Source organism: Numida meleagris, chromosome 17, assembly GCF_002078875.1.
Source record: "Numida meleagris isolate 19003 breed g44 Domestic line chromosome 17, NumMel1.0, whole genome shotgun sequence".
Classification (NCBI taxonomy): domain Eukaryota; kingdom Metazoa; phylum Chordata; class Aves; order Galliformes; family Numididae; genus Numida; species Numida meleagris.
The window spans coordinates 219720-237965 of NC_034425.1; the positions used below are offsets into that span (position 1 = coordinate 219720).

General features: G+C 46.2%; 1 protein-coding gene across 4 annotated transcripts in view; it reads left to right on the forward strand.

The window, feature by feature from the left end:
• MAP2K4 (mitogen-activated protein kinase kinase 4) overlaps positions 1-18246 on the forward strand; it is a 91540-nt gene that overhangs the window by 56759 nt on the left and 16535 nt on the right. For all 4 annotated transcript variants that reach the window (XM_021414538.1, XM_021414539.1, XM_021414540.1 and 1 more), the window contains 4 exons: positions 390-509; positions 10124-10243; positions 12247-12298; positions 12715-12842. In XM_021414538.1, the coding sequence (XP_021270213.1) occupies positions 390-509; positions 10124-10243; positions 12247-12298; positions 12715-12842 (420 nt within the window). The remainder of the gene's footprint in view (positions 1-389; positions 510-10123; positions 10244-12246; positions 12299-12714; positions 12843-18246) is intronic.

Here is an 18246-nt window from a genome sequence, read left to right on the forward strand (position 1 = left end):
TCAGATTGGTCTTTGAGCCCCATCCAGCATTACTAAGAACTCTGTGGGTATTTGTTTTGAAATAAAAGCCTGAACATGTTTCACTGTAGGTTTCAGTGAAATCTCTGCTCTTTAATTTCATTCTGCCATTTCATCTGAAAATGTTGATGCTCATGAGAGTAAAATTTAATTGGGTATATTAGAATCTGAATTTAATGGCTTTTGGGGTTATGAGTTAAAATTCTTATTTGACAATGTAGTTCAATTCTCTAGAGTGCGTTTGAGCATGCCTTGGGGATTGCCTGCTCAGCTTTGGGTTTGGGGTCCCTGGCATGTTTCTCCAGTGGTGGTTTTGAGGATACAGTAATGGCATGTAAGTGATAAAGTCTCTGCCACTCTTCCTCTTTCAGAGAATTCGGTCGACAGTGGATGAAAAAGAACAGAAGCAGCTTCTGATGGACCTTGATGTAGTAATGCGAAGCAGTGACTGCCCATATATTGTTCAGTTTTATGGTGCACTCTTCAGAGAGGTGGGGACTCCAAACTTGCTTCATTCATAGCACAGTTTGTTTTTGTGCCTTTTTTTGTCTTTGCAGCTGCCAACTTGCAGTAAAGAAGAGAAAATTAATTTGTTAGGATTTTTAGCTCACCACCTTTAATCAAGGTTATTTAACCAAGATACCCAGATGTTTTAGTGCTGCTAAACACCTGGATGCTATCCCACTTGTTATTATTGTCTGTCTGCATATTTCAGTCTCTCTTTCAATAAGCTTGTGGTTCCCCATGCAAGGTGAGTGCTGCTGGGCTGGGTGCAGCTCTGCAGCACCATGCTTGGACATGAATGTGATTGATGTCAGCAGTTGTCAGAAAGAACCACGTGGAGGACATGTGCGCACTCAGTATCCCTGTACTAAAGGTGGCTGCTGGGAGCAGATAGTTACCTGGTATATGTATAGATGTATGTATGCACGTATGTATGTACCAGGGCTGTGTCAGAGACCCACGACTGACATGCTTCTTCCTTGAAGTGGTTTGTACCTGCATGTGCATAAGAAAGTATGAGTGATCTTGCAGGGTCAGAGCAGCGGGTGGTCCTGTCTCTGGCATCAGCCCATAGGATCTGCTTACAGAAGCATGTGTGTGGCTTTGGCATAGCCTTCAGTCATGTGTAGATTAATGTCTTCTGAGCTCTATCTTTTGCTTAGTGATTCTTCCTGGATTTCTTGTCCATTAAAAGGTTCGTTTTTTCTTTGAATACATGTACATTTTTTGCATCTGTAGTGCTCCTGGAGAAGTACTTGCTCTTGTCCATCCTTCATTTGAAGGCCTGTCACCACAATCCATTTTCAGTTTGAATCCTGCTGTTCTAAGTGCTGCTCCCAGTGGTTCCTTAGCGTCTGTATTTGATGAGGCAGTGAACAGTTGCTCCTTATCCACTCTGTCCAGGCCACTGAGGATCTTACAGAGTGTTACCATATTCACTGCCTGTCATGTCGTCTTCTTCAGCCTCATAAGTGCCAGCTGTGTCATACACAGAATCCATTCTGATCTTTGATCATCTTTCTTGCTGTTATCTGCATCTTTTCCAGTTCTCTGCTATTCTGTTGGAACCATAATTGCATGACTGCTCTTGAAAGGAGCCGTACCTGCAATAGCTTGCCTAGGGGCAGTAATTTTGCTCGGACCTTTAATGCACATAAATACTGTGTGCTGTGGAGTGAGTTATCCAGTATGACGCTTCCATGGATTATATCAAGACCAGAGTTAGAGCATCAAAAGCTATGTAAGCTGACCATTGTTAATCCTGACATAATTCAGTTGTTCATGGCCAGGAATATAATATTAATCACTGCATTTTTGTGACTGTTCTAGAACCTACTTATACACATAATTTAAGGTATGCATTATTCTGCAAGGCAGCAGAAGGTATCATTCTGTCTCCTTGTGCCTTGCCCAGGCACTCACATTGCCTTTGAATGACCAGTAAAAACAGTTGGGACACTGGTGTTCTGCATGCAGCCTTCACAATCTTAAGCCACGCTTGCCTGTTTTCCTCTACTTGTGCCTACCTGCAGGAAGAAGAACAGCAGTGAGTAGACCCCTGTTTTCCATCTTTGTATATTATCTGGCATTGCAGCCCATGCAGCGCCTGTTAGGGCTTTACTGGGGTGCTGTTAGAGGAAGAAGGTGAATGTTGGAATTTAAAGCCCACAGTTGGAACTGAATGTTCAATTCCTGATTCTCAGGAATCTTCCTCTGTAATTTCTTCATTTTTCTGGCTTTAAACCTCAGTCTCTAAAATAAGGATACTAATCCTTCCTTTTCCCGTGCTTCACTTTGTCTTATCTGTTGAACATTTTGGGCCAGGAGGCTTTGTCCCTGTTCATGCAGTCCAAACTCCTACCAAGTGTGTAGGCTCAGCCTTGTCTGCAAGTTGGCAGCCTTGCTGAAATACAAAAGATAAGGCTGTCAGCTAGTTTGAAGAAAAGTCTCTGGGCAAGACTGTATCTTGCCAGATGCTAATGAGCAACATGTTCAGAACTGCGTGAGCCTGTCACCTCTCTGCACATCAATAATACAGAAACCTGCCCTGACCAGTGCCCAGCTGTCAGCCTGGCCTTTGCCCTTTGTATTGTCAAAAAGTCCTGTCCTCTTGCAGCTAGGCATTGTTCCTTGGGTGAGGCTTCAGTAAGGTCACTCTGGAATATATTGTGTTGGCCCCTGGCATCCCCTCTGCCCACACCCCCAGCATCAGTGGTGTGGGATTTCTCCCCTTGCCTTGGTTTCTTCCTGGTAGACTTGGATGAGTTTTCTGTCTTGTCATATTAATTACATGTTCTAATTTAAATTACATTTTTTAAAGAAAGCAAAACTGTGACAGCTGAGGAGAAGAGAGATGATGTATTTAAGTGGAAAAAAAGATTTTCAGCAGTATGTTTGAACCTGTGTCACCCTCTGACTATGATCCATTCCCAAAGTAATGGAATTATCCAGCTCACTGTTGCACCATCCCCTGGATCACAGGACCACATGGGACTAAACCTTTCTCAGGATGTCCTACGCCAATGTATGTGTCAACAAAGCCTTGTGTTACAGCTTTTCAAGCTGAAAAGTAAGGAAAAACATTCCAAGAAGCAGTTATTGGGACCTTCTGCACTGAGCCAGGAGTCAGATTCTCTGGGGATAGATGGATTTACAGATGGGAGATTTTCTTCATCCTGCTCCTGAAAGGTGAAAAACTTCACTCTGAGTCTCTTTAGCGGAGCTTGAACATTGAGCAGGCAGCTCTCACAATCATGTAATTGGCAAGGAGATTATAGCAGCTTCAGGAAGAGCAGGAGGACAGCTGGGCTGTTCTGAAAGGCAAGTACCTCTCTGAAGGAGCGAGCTGCTTGTGCTGAGAAGCAGAGCTCTCCCCTCATGTTTTGGGGAGCCCAAATTGGACGGAACTCACTTTGAAGACAGTCATGTAACTGTAAACAGACAAGTTGCTGTGACAGCCTCTATGAGTATTAAAAGTTTGGTTTGGAAAGGCAAAAAATACTGCAGGTGAATATTTTCCCTAGTCATATTCTCACTTGTTCAGCAAGCGTTTTCTGATAGGGAAAGGTTTAAAATGCAGCTTTGTCTCTGGGAGTTCTGACAATTTTGAAGGTTCTTCCTGAAAAATTGCTAAATGCCATATGCTACAGCTATACCATTGGTTCATGGAAACCAGACTGGGGGCATGAGTAATCTTCATGGAAGCTTGACATGCGAATGAGTCTTTTCTGGGAGGTGGTATCGGTTGTCCCTCAGTCATTAGCACCTTTACCTGTGTTTTATTTGCTCCTTGTTCTTTAATCATGTGGTACATCCTTCTGTTAGCTATGTCTACAAAGACAGTATAATGTATATCAATGCAAAAACCGTACATAAATTACCAGCAGTGGGACTTTGTGTGAGTTTTTAGGCACTCACTTAGATGAAATAGAATTACCTATTTAGTGAAACGTGGATGATGGAAAAGCAACATTTCAACCTTCGCATGAATAAAGGAGACCTCATTGTGCTGACATCAGATGGTGCCTGTGCTGGAGTCTCTTGCCAGAACTGTGAAGTTGTGACCTTGATGTCACCATGTCACACCCCGTGGATGTACAGTGTACTTCATTCTGTTGAGGCAGCTGTTGACTGGACTGCTCTGTTGCTTCTGCAGAGATCCCAGGTAGAAAATGTCACACTTTTTTCAAGAACAGGAAGCATCCCTGTCTGCTGACTTCTTCATGTGTGCCAGCTGAGATGGCTTTCATTTCCACAGCTTGACTTTTTAAGAGAGAAAGTTGCTCCTAGTAAAGCCTGAGGAATGAGGAGAAGCAGAAAGAGAAGAGTCTGGAGGAAAGCACAGGAGGGGTGGTTATGCCATTATTCCAAGCTGTAGGAGATTCAGAGCCTGAGGAAGTCATCTGGTTTCTCAGTACTGCCCCAGCGAGACCACTGACTCCTGATTACAGAGCACACAGAGCTTTCCACATCAGTCCTGAGAGATGGCACACTGCAGGAGGTCTGGTTACCGGGGTCAGTTTGTTCCCTCTCAAAACAATATTTGCCAGATAGGAGATGAAGAAGAGGATGGCTAGGATTTCTGCAAAGATTTCGCTTCTAGTGAGAATACAAGAGCATCAGGCTGAGCTATACATGCTCTGGGTGACCCTAAGAGTTTCTCCCTCAGAGTTGCTGTTTGGAGGGCAAAGACATCTGAGAGAAAAACAGTTGTTGTTTCTTGTTGGTTTGTTTGCTGCAAGCTTTGTAGCTGACCTAGTTTGAGATTGTTCCTGTGAGCCTGGGAGTATTTGGTTAGTTATCTCAACCACACTAACTACTCTGTTAAGGTCACTTTTCGTGTTACTTTTCTTATCAAGAGGGGTAGAGGAAAAAAGCCTTGTCTGACTTGGGATATCAGCAGTGACTTCTACACACTATGAATGCAGCCGAGCCGAGTTTATATCAACTGACTCAATAAATGACAATGCAAAATTGCAAGTTGTAAAATAAGCCCAGGAAACCAGGTAAAGCAGGCCATGGGGCCCTCAGCTGGTACAAGAGAAGAGTTAGTAGTATGACCGTGACATCAGCACAGCAGTGATGTTGATTTGAGTTGTGGATGTATCCTTGGTCATTTGATACAAGGTCTCTTTGCTGTTGATGCCTGCTCATCTTGAGTCACCCAGAGGAGAGTGGGATGGAGTGTCACTTCAGTGCCCTGGGAGTACTTTCATGTTACACCTTAGTTTCTTGAAGTAGAATTGTGGAATCCTTAGGGTTGGAAAGGGACCTCTAAAGGTCATCCAGTCCAACTGCCCTGCAATGAACAGCGACCTGCACAGCTAGATCAGGTTGCCCAGGGCCTTATCCAGCCTCACCGTGAAAGTCTCCAGGGATGGGACACCCACCACATCTCAGTAATAGCTTTTTCCCAACTCTTCAAAGTAGCATTTAAAGTCCTGCTCTGTGATTTTGGCCCAATAAACACTATGTTCAAACCTATGGGATCTGTAGGAATTTTCAACAGTTAAAAGACCGTGTGCAGACTACTGTAGAAACTCTCAACTTTTTTTTTGTTGGTGACAAGTTAAAATTTGAGGAAGAATGAAAGTAATTACATTCCATGAAATTTTATACTACACAAAAGCATTCAGACAAAGAAGATGCCAGTTAGTTTAACTTTCCTGTGACAGGACAGCCACAACTACAAAATGAAGTAATAGAAGAATAAATATTTTCAGTATCCTGTGTTCTCAGTCAGAGACAGGGTTGCCCTCTGTCCCAAAGATCTCTGTTAATTATATGAAATAAGTGTAATATTCAGAACAGTGCTAGCCATTACAAAGACTTTCAAGAGTGTCTCCCAGTGCCAACAGAAGACACAACATCCAGACAGGCTCTTAAATCTGCAGTGTTTATTAATAATTTCAACATATTTATGTGTGTTTGGTACCTTGAAGATGACTCTTTCATCTGACTGAGACTCCATATGTGATGTAACTGCTCTGTAGCACTCCTGTGCAGGTCCTCAACATGCTACCTGACTGTGGAAGTCTTCAACAGTTTTAGAATGGCTTGAGATGTCTGATCAAATGAGCAATCCCCATTGCTTAGGAAAAGTGCCCTATGTGTCCTGTAAGGAAATGTGGTGGGAGTCTCCATTCATTCTCATTAGTATAGGTGCAACTTGCATAAAAGGTGCACGAGTGTGGTGAAACTGCAGTGTTGGTAGTGCAGGATCACAGACTGGTTGAGGCCGGGGGGACCTCTGGAGGCCATTATGTCCAAGCCCCCTGCTCAAGCAGGGCCACCCGGTGCAGGTGGCCCAGGACCATGTGCAGGCGGCTTTTGGTAAGGGAGATTCCACAGCCTCTCTGTGCAACTTGTGACAGTGCTCAGGCACTTGCATAGTCAAATATGTTTCCTGATCTTCTTTTTAGGGAGCCTCCTGTGTTATGGTTTGTGCCCAGCTCCTAGTGTCCTGGCACTGGGCAGGAGCCTGGCTCCTTCTCTGCACTGTTCTTTCAGGTATTTATAGACACTGGTGAGATCCTCCCGAGCCTTCTCTTCCCCAGGCTGAACTCTCCCTTCACCATCTTTTTGGCCTGTGATCGGACTCTCTCCTGTGGACGCAGTACTCCAGGTGTGGCCTTGCCAGTGCTGAGCTGAGGGGAGGGATCACCTCAACCTCCTGGCAGTACTTTGCCTAAGGCAGCTCAGGATACCATCAGCCTTCTCTGGGGCTGGTTCACGTTCAACTTGTCTACCAGGACCTCCAGGTCCTTTTCGTGCCAAGCTGCTTTCCAACTCAGTGGCATCTCTGTGACGTATTCGGTTGTGGGCTGGGAACTAAAAACACAGAATTCAGAAGTGGAAGCAGCCCAGCTGCTGGTAAAGACGCAGTTTTAGTGTATGTCCTGGACCGCTGGTAGCGATACTTTGAAGGACATTTTTTTTGACATGCCTACAAGAAGTGCACTAGCATCTGGTAATTTAGTACTTGAAAAGGAGCAAAGTAAATTCTTTGGAAGAATAGCTATAGCTGGAAGAGAAGAATTAAATTTCTTCCTTTGTTATTTTCTAGTCAGAAACCAACCTGACCTGGGAGCATAAATTGAAGAGAAACTTTCATGAAGATAATTTTGTTCTCACAACTCAAGATGAAGCAGAAGTTGGCCGTGCACATTGGCACTTCTTTGTATTTGCTAAGAAATTCAGTTGTACCTGGCAGTCTTCCTCTTTGTTCTCAGTAGGGTTTTTCAGCTCTGCCTGTAGGTAGGTTCTTTCAAGTTCCGGGAAGAGATGAGAACCTGCAGGATTTTGACTCTTACCACCAGCCTTAAAGAAACTGCATAACTGAAAAGCTCTCTCATCTTTCTTCACTGATCTTGTTGATGTGAATTCGTGTTGATCAGGTAGACTTTTATATCACTAGATCAATAAATATCCACACCCAGGGTTTCTAAGTGGCATATACTTCAGGAGACCAAGTAAACCATGTCTTGATTTTTTTTTTCCCCCCTTTGGTGCTTGTGATCATGAGCAGTTTGAATGTTGTGGTGACACACAAACATGTTTGAGTGTTCAGTAACACACAGCACAACCCTGCAGGCATACAAAGTGTGTTGTGAAGCTTTTGTTACAGTAACAGCTCTAATAAGGTTGCCTGTTGTTCCACATAAATTGGCTTTTCCTGTACAAACAGCACCCTTGTAACCTGGGCCACTGAGGGCACTCATGTACTGGTGCAAGTGGACATTAATGTGAGGCTGAGGGCGGTCAGTTAAATTCTGGCATTCTTAAATGAATCCAGTTCCCCATAGCCTTAGTACAGTCACACAGGAGTATGGCATGCTACCAGTTGTTAAGGTAGGGCTGCTCAAAGCAGAGGCAGTGTCTTAAAAGATCCTGCAGGCAGTAGAACATGTCCGTGTTTGCTTTCACTGTGGATAGTTGGTAAGGGTCTGGGATGGTTCCAGTTTCACTTGGATTTCACATGCATCACTAATACTGCATCCACGTTCTTTCATCTGAGCTGGTCTTGATGGTACAGAAATGCCACAACTGCACTTTGCATTTGTCGCCAGTGCTGAAGGGGGAACACTTCTGTGTGTGTTACATAAATTCATTTCTACAGTTTAAATCAGATCAGGTCCTCAGCCAAATGCATCCATAACCAACCTTTCTCCAGCATCCTGAGCTCTCCTTTCTCCAAGTCTCTATCCACAACTGCTTTGTGTCAGTCACTTGAAACAGCTGTGTTCTCTTCCTTCGATGTTGCATTTGCCTCTTGGTGGTGTCCCAGCCTCTGCATTCAGCAAAGTTCCTTTTTTTATCAGTGCCTTCTGCTTTGTTTCAGGTGAAATGCGTATTCTCTGGCCTCAGGCTTGTAGCAGCCCTTTCCTATACATGGGAGATGTGAGCTGATAGTGGTGTGTGGGCAAGGGATGTTTCACACCACTGACACCGGCCCCTTTTGTTCCCACTGGCCCCTTTGCTGACCCTTTGTGTTCCCACTAAACCAAGCACTTGGTCTGGAGATGGGTCCTGGTGGATGCCATTCCTTGGCCTGGTTTTCACAGGAGGTTATTCTGAGTGGATGCAAAACCCCCTTTTGGCCTTAAAACCTATGGCTCAGCAAGCTTTTTTAATTGTCTCAGAAGAAACTGCAAATTGCTCCTGGCTGACACAAAGACCGGGAGGTTGCTTCAAACAGAACTGACTTGGGGTAGGAGCGTGGGGCTTTGCAAGAGTGCCAGCATTTCTGTGTTCTTGTTTATTTTCCTTATTTCATTTCTTTGTGTGTGTGTGTTTGATTGGGAAGAGTCTAACTTCTGTGGGGTAGTTACTTAAGGAGGCTTCTCCTCCAGTTGTCACCTCCTGAACTGCAGGAGCTGCTGCTCGGCAGTGCTTTGGACGGTGCCTCACCACAGTGGGGCAGCCAGGCTGATCAAGCACATCTTGCAGTTAGCTTTTGGCAGCTAATGCAGTTTTAACAACGATTGTGATACAGGCTGTAGAGGACATCATTTATGGACATAAGAGTATGCCATTTCTGGTGAGGACAGTCCAGTTCTGGTGATGTAGTGTTTCTAGGAGCAATGCAAATGCACTGCATGATGCGCATTACACTCTACAGAAACAGCTCATACAAAGTCTTCTGTGGTCCTCAATGGGAGTTAAAATGTTTAAAATTTGAAATAGCTGAGATCAATCCATGGCTAAGCTGTTTATCACTATGCATACAAGAGATGAAATTCTTCCATACGTAATCTTTGTGGAGATCCATTTCTTATCCCCATCTTGAGCGGGCTGACTCACAGATCTTAGGAGAGAGCTTGGTAAGAAGACATGCTGCTCTCCTCTGATTGTTTAGCTTAGTTTTTTATAGAATCATAGAATTGTTTGAGTTGGAAGGAACCCTTAAAGATCATCTGGTCCTTCTGCAACGAACAGGGACACCCAGAGCTCAATGAGGTGCTCAGAGCCCCATCTAGCCTGGCCTTCGGTGGCACCCAGCACCTCTCTGAGCAACCTGTGCCAGTGCCTCACCACACTTTTCGTTTAGCAGAGATGTCTTACAGTTTTCTGCGTTTAAATTAACTGTTGAATGCAAGTCAACAAAAGTCCCTATCCTCCTGAATTTCTTTTCATTTTCTCTTGCGTAGATCATATCTCCAAATCTGGTATGAGATGTTCTCTGACATATGCAGAGCTGACGTAAACTGCAGGGCGTTTTTGTAGTCTTACTGTGTTCGGTTGCATCTCACTGTGCCATCAGTCTTCTGGAGAGCCAGACAGTTTTTGAGGCATAATTTCATCTAGGCTCGGGCAGCTAATATGCAGTGTCAAGTCTGATCTTGTCAATTAGATTTCTCTGCTGGTAAATGGAGTAAGGAGAAGTGGATAATAGGGATGATTTCTCCATTGCTCTCAATGACTAGTTCAGACTTCGCTGCTTTTTAAATGGCTGAAATTAATCAGGGTGGAATTCTTCCTTCCTGTCAAATACACGTTGCTGTTTATGTGTTTTATTGGATTCAAGGGATATCTTAATGCTTTCTGGATTTTTATTTCTCATTTAAGCTTGACAGTAACAAAGATTATTTTCTTTTTCCAGGGTGACTGTTGGATCTGTATGGAGCTCATGTCTACCTCGTTTGATAAGTTTTACAAATATGTATATAGTGTATTAGATGATGTTATTCCAGAAGAAATCCTAGGCAAAATCACTTTAGCTGTGAGTATGTTGTTAAGCTTTTTTTTTTTTTTTGGTATTTTTTTGAAGCTAGTTTGAAAAATTCAGATCTCGTACTTAGCTTGTAAGAAAGCTGCTTGATCTGCACGCAGTATAACCGCTGCTGTTATATTGCATCACAATTTTAGTGAGTCCTGAGTATATTCCAGTTTTCCTATAACCTGTTACAGTGATGGAGAAGCAGGTCCTGGGGGTCTGTAACTTTGATTCTGCCAATATGAGCCTTTGGTTGTCTAAACACAAGGGTAAGCATTGGCTCTGCAAAACGCACTTTTGGGTTTGGGCTGTGGAGGAAGGAGTGTTGAGAGGTATCCTGAGATCTCTGTCCTGCTGCTGCCCATAAAACTCTGTTGGGTCCATTGGGTTTCTGCAGGATAGTCTGGGCCACAATGGTCCACAAACCTTTGGTGCCATTGGACAAAGGCTCCTAAAAACGCAAGTGGATTCTTCAGCAGGTGCATATCCAGCTTGTTGTTTTTCTCAACTGAACCAGGAAGTCCTGGTCCAATAAAAAAGTGACGGCCAAGCCGAGTGGGTTCATTCACTGAGGCCTCTAAAGGTGAAGGGCTGCAGGAGTCAGGTTTGGGAGTGACAGACAAATGTGAGTGACATGTTGTAATAAGGCACAAACTGCCTCTCTATTGGATCTACAGTAAGTTGATGTTATGCTTTGTTGGGAGGTGCTCAGCAAGTTGCAACCCATGACCTCTTGAAAAGTTACAGGCCAATTCTGCTGAGGGTCAGGTCCTGGGGGAAAGCCATCATCCTCACCCTTCCAGACGGCATCTTAATGAAATATTGTGCCTACCGGGACCTGCAGACACATCTTAGAAGCTGGCAGTCTGCCTTGATGGCTCACGCGCTCTTAGGTTATAAGATGATTACAGTCAAGACTGAAAATCCAGTCTAAGACGGCTGATGTCTGTTCTGCTGCCTATGGGATGCGTCATCATACAACTGACCAGCTAAATGTATTACTGGCTGAAGCAAGACTTGTGCTGCAACTTGGTGTGTTTCACCAGGTCACCCCTGATTTCATGCTAGTGCTCTGTTACACTGAGCAGAAGAGCTCTGGGCTCGAGTCTGGGAGCAGAAGATTCTGGCAGGGTCCAGGAAGACCATCTGCTCTCATTCCTCCACAGACCTGCCTAAAAATCATTGGTGGTTTTCTCTTCAGCGGGGTGTGGTAGCTTCTGCTGACAAGCGGAGCCTGCACTGGGAGGGCAGAAGGGGGCAGTGGGGAGGGGGCAGCACTGCAGCTGCCCCAGTTGGGCTCAGCAGGGCTTGCCAGAGCTTCTCATTACCTAAACTCCTGGACAGGGGATTATGTGAGCAGGAAGGAGCGTGCGCACCAGGAAATGCAAGCAGGAAGGAGCAGGCTTTTGAGTGCTAGACTTTGTCCTCAGGGGCATACAACTTCAGAGAGCTTACCAGCAGAACACAAACGTCCTCTTGCCATCATCAAGGCAGTCTTCTGGCTATCAGTTTCACTGGTCTATGTGAAATGAATTAAAACTTTAAACCATTTTTTTTTAATTGTCCTGTGTATCAGGCTTTCTGAGTATCTCTTCCACTTGTTGGTGAATGAGTAGATCACAACAATGTCCTCTGTAGCTCCTCACTCCACTGAAATGAGGAGCTGCTGCTCAGGAAAGGGAATGGGAACAGCAGAGCAGGGCATTTGTTACTTATGGAAAAGGTCCAGCATAGGGCTGGAAATAAGGTCTTACTGAAGATAACTAATGTTAGAAATTACTTTTTCTCTTGCTTCCCTCTCTCAAAGTGTGATCTTTCAAAATTACTTACCCTCTTTTAATATCGTTTTCTGTTTGCAGGACAAATTGTGAGAAAAACGTTTTAATCGTATAGCTTATTTGCAGCATTTATGCCTTTTCATATTTAATTTTTTTTTCTCCCCTGTTCTTGGAACTCCAAAAATTGAATCTTATGACATTTGCTTATTTTTCATCTGTATTTTTTTCTAGACTGTGAAAGCACTAAACCACTTAAAAGAAAACTTGAAAATCATTCACAGAGGTAAGTTCATGTCTTTTCCTCTTCTTGCCTACAAAACTAATTGCAAGAATTTGAAGCAAGCTTTGCATCAGGTCGCAGTGTAATTAGCACAGGTACTGCCACAGATGGGAGCATGGGGAGCAACACAGATTCTGCACAAGTGTGTAGAATCCGGGGTTGGTGGCTGTTTCCTTGCCCCTCTGATCTGTGTTTTTCCATACCAAGCAGGGGTTGGACTGTTGTAGTGGGCTTTCAGGGTTGTTGGGTGGCTGGCTCCATCTCCTGTCACTGCTGGTTGGATCCTCAGTGGCCATGAGCATTCCATGCCCAGGGGCCATGTGCAGCAGTCACTACTGGTGTTGATTCTCTGCAGCTGCTGTTTGGGAAATTGAACCCTGCAGCTGTGACTTAACAGTTTAAATTTCTTCCCTTTACAGATATCAAACCTTCCAATATTCTTCTGGACAGAAATGGAAATATTAAACTCTGTGACTTTGGCATTAGTGGACAGCTTGTGGACTCCATTGCCAAAACACGAGATGCAGGGTGCCGGCCGTACATGGCGGTGAGTGGGGCTGAGCGTGGTGCTGAGTGCCTGTGGGCCGTGCAGATTCCTGATGCATCTTCACCAGGCCTGGCTCGGAGCGTCTGCCCAAAGTGCCAGCTTGGTTCACGTGGAATAAGCCCTCCCTTCCCAGAAGAATCATAGAATGGCTTGGGTTGAAAAGGACCTCAAAGATCATCGACTCTCAACCCCCCTGCCAAGTGCAGGGTTGCCAACCACTAGACCAGGCTGCCCAGAGCCACGTCCAGTCTGGCCTTGAATGCCTCCAGGGACGGGGCATCCACAACCTCCCTGGGCAACCTGTTCCAGTGCAAAAAGAAACTGAGCTCTAGAATAAGCGCTGTTTGTGGCAGGGGACAATCCCCTCCCTGCCCACTGCCGCCACTCCGCTGATGCAGCCCAGGGTTCTGTTGGCCATCTGGGCTGCAGGAGCACACTGCTGACTCATGTGCAGCTTGTTGTCCATCAGGATCGCCAAGTCCTCCACAGGGCTGCTCTCAATGAGTTCTTTTCCTGGTGTGTACTCATATCCGGGATTTACCTCGACTCAAGTGCAACACCTTGCACTTGGCCTTACTAAACATCATTAGATTCTCATGTGTCCACTTTTCAAGCATGTCCAGGTCTCTCTGGATAGCCTCTCTCCTTTCTGTTATATCAGATGCACCACTCAGCTTGGTGCCACCAGCAAACTTGCTGGGGGTACACTCAGTCCCAATGTCTGTGTTGTTGATAAGGATATTGAAGAGCACTGGTCCCAAGACAGACCCCTGGGGGACACCACTTGTGATGGGCTTCCACCTGGACATAGAGCCATTGACAACAACCCTCTGGCTACAACCATCCAACTGATTTTTTTATCCATATAATAGTCCAGTCTTCAAATCCATGTGTTTCCAATTTAGACAATAGGATGTGGTGTGAGACCATGTCAAAGGCCTTGCACAAGTCCAGGTAGACAACTTCAGTTGCCTTCCCTTTGTCTACCAATGCCATCACTCCATCACAGAAAGCCACCAGATTGGTCAGACATGATTTGCCCTTGGTAAAGCCATGCTGGCTGTCTTGGATCACCTCTGCATCTTGCACATGCCTTAACATCTCTTCCAGGAGGATCTGCTCCATGATCTTTCCAGGCACAGATGTGAGGCTCACCAGCCTGTAGTTCTCCAAGTTTTCCTTTCTCCCTTCCTTGATTATGGAGTGGTGTTTCCTTTTTTCCATTCACTGGGGACTTCGCCTGACAGCCATGATTTTTCAGATATGATGGAGAGAGGCCTGGCAATCGCATCAGCCAGTTCCTTCAGAACCCTGGGGTGCATGTCATTTTACCTCATAGACATGGACACATTCAGCCTCATGAAGTGGTCTCTGACTTGCTCCACTCTTACACTGGGAGGGATTTTGTTCACCCAACCCCCACTTAGAAGTTCAGGGACAAAAGGTGTGAGAAGCCTGACTGGCTGTGAAGACTGAGGCAAAGAACTTGTTAACTACCTGAGCCTTCTCCATGTCTGAGGAAGCCAGCTCTCCCTTTCCATTTATCAGAGGGGGTACGCTCTCCTTCGCCTGTGTCTTCTGCCTGATGTATCTAAATAATCCTTTCTTGTTGTTTTTCACATTGTAGAGAAAAGTCTTTCAAAATTATAGTGATCTTTGAAAACTGCTTTATTTCCAAAGTGTACCATCACTTAATTCCAGGAGAAAGTAATTCTGGCGAGCAGTGGTAGCAGCTGCGTGTAAATCGCCTGCTCTGAGCCGTGGCTACTGGGAGTCTGTCCTGCTTATTTGTTTCCCTCCTACTCCCAGTGATAAACACAGTGGTTGTGACTTTCAGAGCTGTCTGAGAGTTCAAATGCTTCCACACATCATGCTGCTTTGAAAAAATATTCCTGGGTTTCACCTGGGTTTGAGGAGTGGCTTGTGTCTGAGCTGTATGTCTACTGGTGTTAATGTAACTAATTCGAGTGGCACTTTAACTCCTTATGCCTCAGTATGCTGAAAAATACTGGCTTCTGAACTGTCTCATTTACTGAGATTCAAGAAAAAAAAAAGGATAATCTGTCCCTTTGAAAGCACTGTGCCCATCTGGTCTAGCTAACTGCTGTCACGTGGCTTTTATCTGACTGTGATGTCCCAGGAAAACCTGTTTGCTCTGATTCTGATCTGTGCAAACACGGAGCCCGAGTTTCTGAGCATTGGAACTTTTCTGTTCGCTGTCCTCGTAGCAAAGTGAGCTAGCTGGAAATGATGAAATCTGCTTCTGGAGGTCACTGCTGTGGTACAACAGTGTGTGCAAGTTCCAGAACCACCTAACTTAGTGGAACGGGGTGCTTTGTTTAAAGACCTGGATGGTCTGGAGAGAGTTAGGGGCATGTCTCCTCTGAGCTCTTTTGGCAAGTGTCTGGAATTCCTTGCAGGGAAGAGAACCAGTTGGAGCTACTCAGTCTGTTGTGCTGATGGGGTTTATGATGCTGTGGGCTGAAGCAGAGGGCCGCAGGGTGGGATGGATGCGGTACCCTGCTCCCAGGCTGCCTTGTCCTGTAAGCTGTTCTGATAGCATCACTCACTGGAGTTAGGAATTCTGTTGACTTTCCCCTATCCTCTGAGGTGTACAGTTCTGTGTACAGGGGTCTTGCTCGCCTCCTGTGCCCTGTAAGTTTAGCAAACTATAATTAAGAGAATTAATGTTCCTACTTTTGCTTAGAACTGTGGGTAGATGGTCAGCTTTGCTCAAACTGTTGATTTAATTACTGCGTGACAATTACTGGTGTGTTTGTGAATAGCTGTGCTTCTTTGTTTCCCTTGGGACTTGTGTGAGTCAGTAATACTTCTAGATTTCCCTCCCTGTCCGTATGCACCGTGTTCTTTGTGCACTTCTATCACCAGTTCCAGAATGGGTTGGATTTTTAAGTGAGAAAAATGTTTTAGTTGTGTTTTTAAGTGCCTTGGCATGGTATATGGTTTGTGGGATGAGCCAGCAGCTGGCAACTGCTGTGGGAGACTGCTGGCCTCTTCCCTTCTCTGCAACTCGGTGACTCCTCTCCAAGTCCATATGCATTCCTGTGTACTGGGAAGCCTGGGAAGCAGGGTGATGTCCCCAGCAACCAGACACAACTGCTAGCTCCTTCTCTGTGGCAGCAAAGGCTGGTGCTGTCGTGGTGCTGAATATACCTGGTAGTCAGTCAGGCCCATCGTGCCCCTTTGGAAAGAAAAATAATTGGCTTCAGTGTGAAATAGGTGAAGGGTGCTAGCTAGGCTTTCACAGTGTACCTGCACTCAGCCAGGGTAGGTCTGATTAGGGCTGCTGGACCATGCTCAGTGATGATGAGAGCACGTTGCCCGCTCGGCCTTTGGCGCTTGCAGTAATTCTTGTAGCATGAGGACTTGCCCATCAAAGGAACCTGTTAACACTGTGTTCACTGGAGCCAGATACTCAAATAGCCATTGATAACAATAACATTGGACATCTGCCAGTTTGACTGGGAGCAGGCTGATTGGGCAGCAGGAACCACATCCAGCTGCTAAGCAAATGCTTTGTGTTTGAATCAAAATTGTTAGAGCTGTCACAGAACGCAGCATGTCAGCCTTGGAGTTGCCAGTTCTGGAAAAGTTATTTTGCTTTTGACTTTGAATTTCCATGCGATCCTTGCTTTGAAATAAGGAGTAAATATGCCTTGTGTTCTCTGAAAGAAAGAATGGAAAGGCTGGAGCCCCCCTGTCATCCCAGGATAGCTGGTCCCCAGGGCAGTTTTTATGGGCAGCATGATGCTGAGCCCTCCCGATACCCATTTTGGTTCCTGCACTGTGGATTTGCCCCAGGTGAGGTTTTGCACTGTGATCATGCTGGGCTTGCAAGCGGCTGCCAGCCCCAGTCTTGCCAGCTGCTGCTCTTCTGCTTCATTGTTTCGCTGAGCCATGAAGAGCCATTCTGAGGGTGAGCAGTAAAAAAGCAGGTCCTTGCAGAAAGGAGACGGCATGTTTATGGAGTTGGCTTGTCGAGAAGGTGCAGAGCTGAATGGTGGCACGAAGGAGGGGTGAACAGGATGCTGTGAGGGGGCAGCTCTCAGTCAGCTTCAATGTACTGCAAAGTCAGCGCTTCCTGTCCCATCCTTCAGCTGTGTGCCCAGGGCAGCAGCACCCAGGGTTCTGGCAGGTGGCCCTGCCTCCCTGGTGAGCCCTGCCTTGTCTGCCATCCACAGCTTCTGATCTGGGCTGGAGAGGAGGCTGTGCTGTGCTGAAGCTGACAGTTCCCCTTTTTAATGCCCAAGGGATCCCAGTTTCTGCGTCAGAGAGGAGTGATGAGGCCAATCTGGAAGCAGCTGGGCTATGGATGCGAGGACCCACGGTCAGGTGTCCTGCCCTGTCCCACTCCTTAGGGACCTGTCATGGGACAGAGTCACAACTGCTGCTGGGTCCTCCTGCCAGGCCGCCTGGGTGCTGCCCTCTGCCTGCTGCGGCCAGGCACGGATGTGCTGTGCTGCTCTCCCTTGGCTGAGGCAGCATTGCTGCCTCTGTGGCCATGCGGGCTGCATCCCCACCTGCAAACGACTCGCACACGGCTTGGCCACGTGCAGAAAAGGAGGAATTCCTGAGGTGGGCGGCAGGGCCATTTCTGTGCTGCTCTGTGGCTTCTGTGTGGGTGCGGGAGGAGGGCTGTGGGGCTGGGGCAGCACGGGCAGAAGCCCAGGTTTAGCTTCACATTCCTGACCCAACACCCAGGTTTTCATTGCGCTTGGTTGTTCATTTCACTGAACAGGCAGCCCGCTGGTTTGACTTTGTGCAGCTGCAGTCCTCTTGGATGCTCCTGATCTTTGCTGTGTGTTGGATTTTTTGTTAATCTTTTTTTTTTTTTCTTTTTTCCTTTTGGATCTGAAACTTGGCCTGTAGCCACCATTTTATGATTGAGAAAACAGACTTGAAGGGAAGCAGTGAGACATGCAGCACCGTCCCTGTGTGCGACGCGGGCGATGCCGGAGCTCTGAGCACAGCTCTCCCCGCTCGTGTGCTGCTGATGTCACCCACATGCTTCAGTGGTTTCAGCTGAGAACATGCCTCCGCTTACTCATTCATAAGCTAAAATCATCCATGAGGTTTGCCCAGCGTGGGACTTCTCTTGTCCAAATTTAGCTCCTTATGTCAGATGGGGCAGAGCCTGTGCAGAGCAGTGGCACTGAGCGTGTCCGTGCTGCAGAGAGGTATGGGTACAGCTCCTCAGGGCAGGTTCTGCTGTGGAGAGAGGCAGCAGAGAGAGAAGAGAAGGGTCACACAGCTCCTGGGTCTGCAGCTGTGCTTCTCCCACTGTCCCTGAGCTGCTTGGCTCCTGTTGTTCTTGTTTGAGGGCAGGGAGGCATCCGGCTGCAGGAGGACCGTGGGGATGGCCCGTTGCTGAGAGCAGCAGTGC